This window comes from Camelus dromedarius, chromosome 7, assembly GCF_036321535.1.
Source record: "Camelus dromedarius isolate mCamDro1 chromosome 7, mCamDro1.pat, whole genome shotgun sequence".
Taxonomy (NCBI): Eukaryota; Metazoa; Chordata; class Mammalia; order Artiodactyla; family Camelidae; genus Camelus; species Camelus dromedarius.
The window spans coordinates 46,212,175-46,223,291 of NC_087442.1; the positions used below are offsets into that span (position 1 = coordinate 46,212,175).

The 11,117-nt window shown below is 34.3% G+C and overlaps 1 protein-coding gene across 3 annotated transcripts in view; it reads right to left on the bottom strand.

Annotated features, from left to right (window-relative positions):
• Positions 1–4,122: 4,122 nt before the first annotated feature.
• The window catches only part of KLHL7 (kelch like family member 7), a 57,897-nt gene continuing 50,902 nt past the window's right edge, over positions 4,123–11,117 (bottom strand). For all 3 annotated transcript variants that reach the window (XM_010987180.3, XM_031455042.2, XM_064487509.1), the window contains 3 exons: positions 9,993–10,194; positions 6,568–6,665; positions 4,123–5,559 (listed from right to left, as the gene is read on the bottom strand). In XM_010987180.3, the coding sequence (XP_010985482.1) occupies positions 5,276–5,559; positions 6,568–6,665; positions 9,993–10,194 (584 nt within the window). In that variant the 3' untranslated portion in view covers positions 4,123–5,275. The remainder of the gene's footprint in view (positions 5,560–6,567; positions 6,666–9,992; positions 10,195–11,117) is intronic.

The window sequence follows — 11,117 nt, forward strand, 5'->3', positions numbered from 1 at the left end:
GTCATCTTCTCGCGCCTGGGAAACGTCCTTTCTCTCTTGTCCCGCCTCCAGTGCGATGCGAGGCGTGGGGTTTACCCAATAGGATTTGAAGAGAGCGGAGCCGTCCCTTACGCGCTGAGCGTGGCCTGGGAAGGCGGGATGCTTGAACGGTTACGTGGAGGAAGTGGCTCCTTGAACCGTTGTGCAGGTCCTCGGACTTCAAGGAAGGCTTGAGGTCCAAAACGAGAGGAAAGCTGGTCAGCCAAACCCACAACTTCAGCGAGGTCCTGAGAGGAAGATTAGCTGTGGTTTGAGGGACCTAGTTGTACTTTTTATTTGTAACTTCTGAGAGTGAAAATCTGCCCAGCCACTGCTCAGGATGGATTAACAGTGTCAGATGAAGCCAGTTGTAACGATAATAGGAAAGTTTCTTTTAAGGACAAACTGTAACTAAAAAGTATCATATCTCGTCTTTGTATGACTACTACATTCTTATACAATGAAACCTTCACTTCGTTGAAGTACACGTAAATGTTGCTGTTTGAAATTGTATCAGTAAGAATGAAACATCCTACTCTTTCCTGGAGGATTTAGGACACCTCGTGACAGAGGAGCAGCTTCGGTTTCTAACAGCTCACAGAACTGCAGATAAGGGGGTCCTGAAAAGAACGTTTCACGTTTTCTTAACTTTGTAGTTTTCAAGGAAACATGACTCTACATCCTCTTCTCACTCCAGATCTGATGTTAATGCCTTTTTACACATATCTACTTTGCTTGAAGACTATCAAAACTATTTCATTTAAATTTTACCTAAACTCCAACCACCTTCCCCACAAGTCCACTTTTCCTTTGTGTGGTGAGACACCCTACAGTTCCTCTGGTTTGCAGTCTCTTGTTGCACCATAAATCTGAGTGTTGGTGGTTTGGGATGACTGGCAGTTGTTCTTGCTCATAAACTTTGGCTTTTGAGGACAGTGGAATCCACAAGAGCACTGGGAATAACTGGTGCAACCTAGTTTATTATTTTTCTACTCAGTTGAATTCATTTATTTTAAAAACAACTTATGGTTGAGTTACAAGTGTATAAAGTACAAAGAACTTTACCGAACCATTTGAGACAAGAACAGCATGCTATATAAAAGAATAACCATAAAAAGGAAGTGCTCTTGGAAACTAAACATGGATAGGAGAAACAAATTCAACAGAGGATTGGAAGATAAAGTCAGGGAAACCCCCTACAAGAATTGAATAAACCACACCTTGAACCCCATTTTACAGCTTTGTTATCACAAAGAGTCTTACAGCTCTGGAAAGTAAAAAAACTTTCTAGTTAGTAAGAATAACATTTCAGACAGTTTCCCAGTATAGATTTTTATTTTTATTCCTCCCAAAATAGTCTGAGTCACCTGGGAAGGAGGGAAATTAGAAAGATGAAGGTAGATTCAAGCTTTTAATCTTTTGGGCAAATATAGAAAGGGTGTTATTTAAAGGAACAATTTATCATATGTTGAATGATGCTACCCGTGAAATATCCTTTCATATTACCAAATTATTAAGACTTTATGAGAACTGTGTTTTGTGCCATCATGGAGTGGATTCAATTTTCTTAAGTTGTTGGTGTGTTACAAGTACTACCCTTAAAAAGCAAAATTTCCTTCAAGTATCTCCTTAATCCTGGCCTATGGAGCAAATCCAATATTTGCTGTTAACAGTATATGAAGCAAAAGGAATAGACTGCTGCTTTTAAAAATGGCTTATTTTCATGACTCAAAAGTTTCCATGACACTGTGTTAGGTTTTTGAAAGCTAGGTCATATAATTAGCTTTTTGATAGCAACAATTTTTTTCAAGATATTAAAATTTCATGTTCACATTGTGATTTTCAAAAGTATAAATTGCTGTGCTTGCTAGAATTTCATTGAGGATTTTTTGCATCTATGTTCTTCAGTGATAATGGCCTGTAATTTTCTTTCTCTGTGATATCTTTGGTTTTGGTATCAGGGTGATGCTAGCCTCATATGAGTTTGGAAGTGTTCCTTCCTCTGCAATTTTCTGAAATAGTTTCAAAAGGATAGGTGTCAACTCTTCTCTAAATGTTTGGTAGAATTCACCTGTGAAGCCATCTGGTCCTGGAGTTTTGTTTGTTGGATTTTTAAATTACTGATTCAATTTCATCACAGGTAATTGATCTGTTCATATTTTCTATTTCTTCCTGGTTCAGTCTTGGGAAGTTGTACCTTTATAAGAATTTGTCCATTTCTTCTAGGTTGTCCTTCTTATTGGCATATAGCTGATTGTAATAGTTTCTTATGATCCTTAGTTATTTCTGTAGTGTTTGTTGCAATTTCTCCTTTTTCATTTCTGATTTTTATTGATTTGGGACTTTTTCTTTTTTTTTCTTGATGAGTATGACTAAAGGTTTATCAATTTTGTTTATCTTTTCAAAGAACCAGCTTTTAGTTTCATCGATCTTTTCTTTCTTCCTTTTTTTTTTTAACTCTTTATTTCATTTATTTCTGCTCTGATCTTTATGATTTCTTTCCTTCTACTAACTTTGGTTTTGTTTGTTCTTCTTTCTCTAGTTCCTTTAGGTGTAAGGTTAGGCTGTTTGAGGTTTTTCTTGTTTCCTGAGGTACGCCTATTATCAATATAAACTTCCCTCTTAGAACTACTTTTGCTGCGTCCAATAGGTTTTGGATCATTGTGTTTTCATTTCATTTGTCTCTAGGTATTTGATTTCTTCAGTGATCCATTGGTTGTTAGCAGCATATTATTTAGCCTCCACATGTTTGTGGTTTTTGCAGTTTTTTCCCCCTTGTAGTTGATTTCTAGTCTCATAGCATTGTGATTGGAAAAGATGCTTGATATGATTTCATTTTCCTTAAATTTACTGAGGCTTGTTTTGTAGCTGAGCATGTGATCATGTACATTTACTCATTATCCTGGCATCGACAATACTGAATATTTCCAAGGCAGAATATAGACACTAATTATGAATTACTATAATTATTAATACACACACTTCATTATAATCTACATAAAACCTGCCTACATATGGTGTGTTCTAGTCAGCTGATACAGTCTGAAGAAAATGGTAGTTTTTTAAAAAATACCTTAAACAATGTGGCATATTCCATATGGGAAATTACTATATTAATAACAACAAAACTGTAATATGATACAGATATTCTACCCTCCAAAAAATTAGACATACATTTTTTAATGGAGTGCAAAATGCTAAACCCAACATAAAAATGTCCACAATAGGCAAATATAGAGACAGAAAGATTAATGGTTTTACCTAGGGATGAGATGTTTGGGAGATATAACTGGATTGAATAATATCCACCCTAAAATTTATGTGGTCATCATGTGACCTTATCTGGAGATAGGGTCTTTGCAGATGTCATTGGTTAAGATAAGGATATACTGGATTGTGGGGAGGGTGGGCTAAATCCAGACTGTTGTCCTTATAACACCACCTTAAGACACAGAGAGACACACAGGGAAGAAGGTCATGTGAAGTCAGAGGCAGTAACTGAAGTGACATAGTTATCAGCCAAGAAACACCAATGACTGCCAGCAACCACCAGAAAAACTGGGAGAGGCACAGGCAATTTCTGCCTCAGAGCCTCCAGAAGGAAGCACTGCTGCCAACACCTTGATTTAGGACTTCTAGCCTCCTGAACTGTGAAAGAATAAATTTCTGTTGCTTTAAGCCACCAAGTTTGTGGTAATTTGTTACAGGAGCCATAGGAAACTCATACAGGGAAAATGGAGAAACCCCATAACTGCTAATGAGTATGGGGTTTCTTGTTGTGGCAAAGAAAGAGATCCAAAATTATGGTGATGGCTGCATAACTCTGTGAATATATTAAAGACCACTGAATTGTAGACTTGGTGAATTGTATGATATGTGAATTATATCTCAATAAAGCTGTTACATACATAAAAAACCCTACATAAATACATCTATCATTATGCTTTTTGTAATTCTTTTTTCACTTAAACACTTCTAAGGTTTAACATTATAACATATAAAGAAAACAATGAAAATTCAAATAGAAACATTGCTTCACAAGTTTCAATAACAACTATTACCAAACACATATAAAATGAAGAATGAATAAAACTAAGCAGTCTATTTTAAGTTTAAAAATATTTAATATTATCAGATAAAAACATTGATGGCGACAGCTTTGCATGGCTATACATACATTCCATAATGTAAAAGGGCAAAACATTACTAGGAAAGAAATTAGTAGCTGGCTTTGTAAAAGACTTACTGACCACATAAAAGCAATTAATACAAGATGACAAATATATCACTCAATTATAAAACTTTTAGAGACAATGGGTCAAATATTTCTGATATATTCTGCTAAGGAAAAGAAATCATGTACCTTTTTAATCCATAAGAAGTTCAAAGTCAATACTGACATTGTGTGACTATCAGTGCTATTCTAGTGATCTAGAAATTTGCTATAAATAGCTTTATCTTTTACTAGATAATTATTCTTATTATGATTGGATTTAATTTAACAGGGAGCACTAAAGAGGCATAATCCTTTTTTAACCACTGGTTAAATACAAGTGATATAAATTAGTGGTGGGTGCTAAGCTTGGCATTTTGCATTAAAAAGATGGAATTATTTAATTGGATTGAATGTATTTTATGAGGAGTTGGGTACCTTTTTAATTCCCAAAATGTGTTTATGAAGTTTTGTGAGAGATATGCTTTTGCCTTGACTCACTCTGGCTTGCTTTTAAAATGGAATACATCTGGCACTAAATGGAACATATGAAGACAAGCTAAATTATGTGAGACTAAGCTGCTACATCAGAGTTGCCTATTGTGACTTACAGTTCCTACTATTTCTTAGTGCTTGACTGAACAGAAGCAACAGACCTAACTACATAGCACTTCTATGATGTATGAAAATAGAATATAGAGCTAAGATGAGACTGCTTCAATGATGAGTCAATCTCTCATTCTGTCATAATCATAGTTACAAATGTGAAGTTTATTTAAGAATTCATATTTTCACCAAGTGTTTATAATTTTTCAAGTTTTCTTACTAGATATGTTCTTGGTTATGAGGCCAGCTGAAATATGGTCTTTGAATTGAGTAAGGAAGTCCATATAAAAGAAACATCTATTTTATAGGACTCTTTACTTGAAACTTCCTTTAAAAAAACAAAACACCAAATTAAAACTTTGTAACCAAACTCTTTGGAACAAAGTACTCATGGCCATGATTTTGAGTCTCCATTGGGTCTTGAAGTTCACTCATTTTTCATGTTTCAAGGGTTTCTTCATTTGCTCCACAAGTATCAACAACACAAATTAAACAACTCGTTACCGGAAAAGCTCGGACTTTGGAATTGGCGACCCATTTGTCTGTTTCAGTGTTATATTCAAGGATGTGTCCTAATCGACCCACACCTTGAAAACCAGCCAAGACATAAACTATAGAGCCAACTGCTGCACACTTCACTGTTACACCTTTCCATGGCATTGGTGAGACCATCTTCCATTCATTTAATTTAATATCATAATATTCCACATTGTCCAGACCACCTTCAAAAGAGTAAAACAACATGAACAACTATATGAACAATTCTAAGATCTCTTAGTTAATTCTTTGCATCTTTTCAACATTTTATTATGAAAAATTTCAAACATGTAGAAAAGTTATAAGAATTTTATAATGAATGCCCACATATCTACCATCTAAATTCTTATTCTTACTTTAACACAATAGAAATTTAACTTAATTTTTATTTGCTTTTTTTAGAATCATAAATATTTACATTTATTCTACAAAATCAAAACTGTTCTATCTGTTCTGGAAAAATTAAAAAGTAGACCTAACAGTGAATTTTCCTTCTGATTAAGTTTATAGTTTATAATTATTCCAATGTCCTTCTTTTTCCTTCTGCCATTTATCTTTCAGCAGTTTATAGAAAATAGCGATGGGCAGAGACAGAAGGGAATGAAGTCATTTCTCTGTTATTACGTAAGTAATGATTAAAGGTACTGACTAAAATGAGCTTTGTGGACTATCTACAGACAATCAAGATTCTACATTATTAAAAGCAATTATTTAAGATTCTTCAGTACAACATTATTTAAGAAAAATACAAAGGTCAAATTTACTCATTTTAAAAAGTAATATTGATATTTTCATGAAACGCTTAAAAATGTTTAGGAAATTTTGCCATTCAGAGCCTGGATACAAGTCCTAAAAGTTAAATTTAAAAGTTTTAAAAGTTGTTTTGAAGTTCAAATGTTTTGAAGAACTCAATAGTTCTTAAGCTAGTGTGGTTCCATTCTCCAAGGGGTATCTGGAAATGTGCAGAAGCCATCTGACTGTCACATGACTGGTAGCCATACCCCATTTCATGGACAGGAATGTTAAATGTTATCACAAGATTTCATAAAATGTTAGTTCCCAGAAGCTACAAAAATAAGTATAACAATGTATGGGATTAATGCTTAGATCTTAAGAAATGTTTCAATAATTTCAGATAAGAAAATAGTAGCAAATTCATTGGGAAAGTTGAACAGTGAATGAACATCACATACCTAAGCTATTCTGACCACCCACAGCAAATATCTTATCTTTTACAAATACGAGTCCATGATTCTTCCTGGCCTCAATCATTGGACACAGCTCAGTCCATCTAAAAAAAAAATTAGAGAAAGTTTTTATTGCACTTGTTTGTTCACAGGAAGTAAAAGGACTCATACTAATTTACAATGAAAGTCTATTTTCCCAATTAAATCACTCACATGTGTACTACGAACACACACACACACACACACACATCTGGAAGACTAGAAAACAAAAGTTTAACGATGGTTTTGAACAATTTATTATTTATAGGTGAAGTAAACAGGGATTTTATTCTTTTCAACTCTGAGAGGATAGAGAAATAGAGGATATCTGGAGACTATTAACATGTCTTTGGAAGAAATCCATTTCCTGTAGTTCACAGTAACTTGTAAAACAGTAACAAAAAAGAAGGGGAAGATATGTAAGAAAATATAAAGGACTAATATTGTCACATCTGGTAGTAATTAGTATTTACATATGTGTAAGTAAACACAAATTTATCCTGGGCATCTAGTGATCAGCACATTAGCATATCTGTTACTAGCCATACATCCATCTTTATACACTTAGAACTTTAGGCAGCTCTAGTAACAGAAGTACTATTAGCATTCTGTCACATTTAATTACTTATTAGCATGTTGTGTTCACAGGCATGATCATAATAAAGAATGAGATTGAGAATATAAATGTGGACACAAATGTTGAAGGATACTAATTCACAGGTAGCAGCATGAGACACACAGAGAGTTTTGTTTAGTTATTTTTTTCTATGTGGTTCAATCTCTTCTTTTGCATATGCTCCCATACACACAAATGCCATCTGTGACTCTAAAGGTGGTACTGGCACACAGGCTTGTGTTCCTAACAGCTGATTTAAACCATAAGACTCCAAACAACAACAAAAGGGAAATTTGGCATAAGGGTAACTCTCCAGGTTATTTATGGCTCTTCTTTTAAATAATTTAATAAATTTAACTTTTCAAAACATAATTGGAGCATAATGATGAACTCTGAAACATTATGAACTCTTATGTTGTCTTCTATTGACCATTTTTTCATTTGTTTGAAAAATGGCCTAACAGTCTCATTTTCAGAGCATTCTGTTAAGGTGTGGTGGGCAATAGTCCTCCTGTTTTCCAGGATAAATGCACATGCTCCTCCAGGTAAAAAGATCAGCATACAGCTCGGAAGTGGGAAAGCCAGACTTGGGCTCCACTGCCTCTCCACACAGTGAGCTTCAAAGTGCATTAAACAGAGTATCTGACTTGGAAAAACTCAATATACATACCACTTTCTTCTCTAAATATGTCTGTGATATAAAATAACATCAAATTTTTATGTATATCTAAGCCTCCTTAAGGTTTAGAATTAAGGAAATTCCTCAAAACACTCTTCCTTCCTCCTGTAATTCACATGCAAAGTATGCACTAGGTCCTTGCTCTCTCCAACCTGAAGTTCAGTATTTAGTAGCTTTTCTTAAAATTCCGACTGTAAAAGTATGTCGTGTTGTTTCCATAGGTTTCATTTTTTTTAGCTTCCAATCTAATATTCCGGTTAAAAAGCACTTAAAATTTTTTCAAAAGTGAAAAGAAACAGTCTTACAAAAATAAGCTGGATGGATGTCAAATATTAGAAAGGAAAACACAGTAATGTATAACATTTCTTATTTTGAAACTTGGATAATTATATTCATACTAGCTTTTCACCTAGGAAAATTTAAGGGTATTGAAGAGAATAGAGAATTCAAATTTAATACATAAGCTCAATATATCCTAAAGAAATGCTAAAGTTGTGCAAGTTTTAAAATATTCCATAACAATATATTCAACTAGTTTCAAAAAAAATATTGAGGTTGTACAATTCCTTTATTCCTGCTATTACTAGCAAGATTATACTGATTTACACTAATAGTGCCTGAATAAAGATCTCAAAATTTAGAAGCCTGAAGTTTATATGGTATGATCTACTTTGAGACTTTTTTAGAAATGAAATTATGCCGCAGAATGAATGAGATTTTCTAACTAGTATGCTATAATACTTTTTTGAGTATAGTGTTTGTGGGTGATAGAGACTCATACAGGATGGAGGACAGTTGGTATACACACCCCTCCTATAGTTTGAGGCTAGATGGGGTGGCTACCTAGCTGAATGGATGGAAGATCAGATGAGGACACAGGGTATCCCCAGTGTGCCCTGGCAAGTACAAAGATACATTTTTGAAAAGTAGTAAATTTGATGATCTCAAGAGATTTCCTAGTCTTAACACTCCAGCAAAGGTAAGTTTAAGATAAGCTTTTTTCCAATTCTATTCCTAACATGGATGACTAGCTGAGCAAAAAATGAGGGGAAAACAATCGTAACTGCATTTTTTGTTTGGGAAAGGAGTTACTGAGTATGCTTCCTTGAATCCCTTAAAAACAAGTGGGAAGCAAAAATAATTAACTACAAATGACAATAGTATTTTATAATTAAATCTTTACTCTTAATTAAAAAGAGCAAAAGCTGGAGTGGAAGACCTCTATGTTTTGTAGTCCGCTATATATCCTAAATACAAAATTTAAGCACAAGAGTTTTGGTGGAGCTCTTTGGGAAAACATTTAAGTTGAACATATTTACCTAATAACTTGTTCTGATAAAGGAAGAACAATCCTTTTAAACAAGAAGATGACTTTTCCTATTGAAGTTTTTTGGATGTTCCTGAGTATCAACAAAAGGTCTGACTAGGATATCATTGTATTCATTTCCTCATTAGTTTAATGTCACTATACTTACCACCACCCCCACTGTTCCATGACTAGCACATTTCATTTGGCTACACTGAATGAGTTCCATCATGAATTACAAGGTCAGAAAAACTGGCTAACCATTTATTGCTTTAGTATTTTACTTCTTAAAATTTACTTCCCACTCAATTTAAGAATAATTTTATTTAATAAATATGAATCTAAACATACTTTGGTAAGCACAAACTCAAAAAAAGACATACCTAGGGGTATGATTCAGTAATGACATTAAGCAATATATATTTCTAATTAAAGGCAAATTTACTACTAATCATAAATTACTTTTTCCCTCCTCCCCTACATTTTCTGATCTCTCAAATAAAAAGATTTTATGAATTTGATCAGACTTGTCTCATTTATAGGCATTTATTGCACAAACAGAAACAGAAAGAGAGGGGCTCCCATAGGTATAAGGGTCAAGCCATTTCTCATTGTGTAGAGGGAGGGTCTGGGCTGTAAACATGCCCCTGACCCTCACACATTCAAAAGTGTATGTATATCCTCAATGTAAGAAAAAAAGTCTTCTGTTTGGTTCCTTCTGCCTTTTGACATCTTCCACCGAGCTTATAGAATAAAATCAACTGTGAAATGAGTTTGAAATTGATACATACGTTTCTGTGGCAGGATCATAAACTTCACAGGAATTCAGCACTCGCCCAGAAACATTGTTCCCTAAACTTCCACCACAAACATAGATCAGGCCGTTGGCTTCCACCATCCCGTGGCTGCAGCGCTGAGTCAGCATGCTGGGCTTTGTGTGCCAGCTTTCAGTTCTCGTATCATAGCACTCAAATAAATACAGAGCTGAGTTTCCTGTAAAAGAAAAGAACCCCATCATGCTTAACTTAGTGTGTGTGTGGGCTTAGAGTGAGCTGACTGTAGAGCTGAGTCATTTAATTACTGGAGGGAACAATTTAGGTTTGCAGAGTTTTTTTTATGCTCAAATCAACAACAACAAAATGCAGAGTTAGTTTAACAAAAAGCTAACCGTGTTTGTACAGACCTTGGAAAATATTCAGAAAAGGATCTGCTGGAGAGACTTATTCATTGGTAATTAAACTTCAAAAAAAGAAATTGGTTTGATTTCAAAAGAAAAACTGAAGGAGCATTATGTGTATCTTCCACCCCAGTTATGCATGATGAGAATTAACTAAAGAGGAAAAGCACAGCTATTTACAGACAGTGAATCCATATCTTAAATTATGAAAACTACTATCTGATAGTATTCTAAGCTTTATCATTTAATGTTCTATAACAGCCACTGTATCATTAACAAAACTATTCTTCCTGACTGCTCTCAGTGGTTGTGTGGGTAGGGCCTGAAGTCATGCTGGTCCATTCACTCCAGGTATCACTGCATGCTTCTAGTGTACTTTGATTATACATTTTAATGCCAAAACATAAATTCATCCTGTTTTGCAGCTTCTACACATTATAGGAGCTCAATAAAGAGTTTTAGAAATGATACTATTTAGAAATTATGCTATTAAAGATGAAGTGTTCTTTTTCCTTCCCAAGAAAAAAGAAGTTAGAACTTTACCAAAGTTACTTCTCATCTAGACCTTTCCAATACTTAAAAACAACACCCTTATAATTCTCTATCGAGATCAAAGTCTATGAAGAGCAAAGTTCAATGAGTAACAAAAGGAATAAGTAATGGTTAGGACTAACAACTTCTTTTTAACTTTTTAAAACATTTCCAACTTAGTACATTCAGTTGGTTGACACTAGGGGAA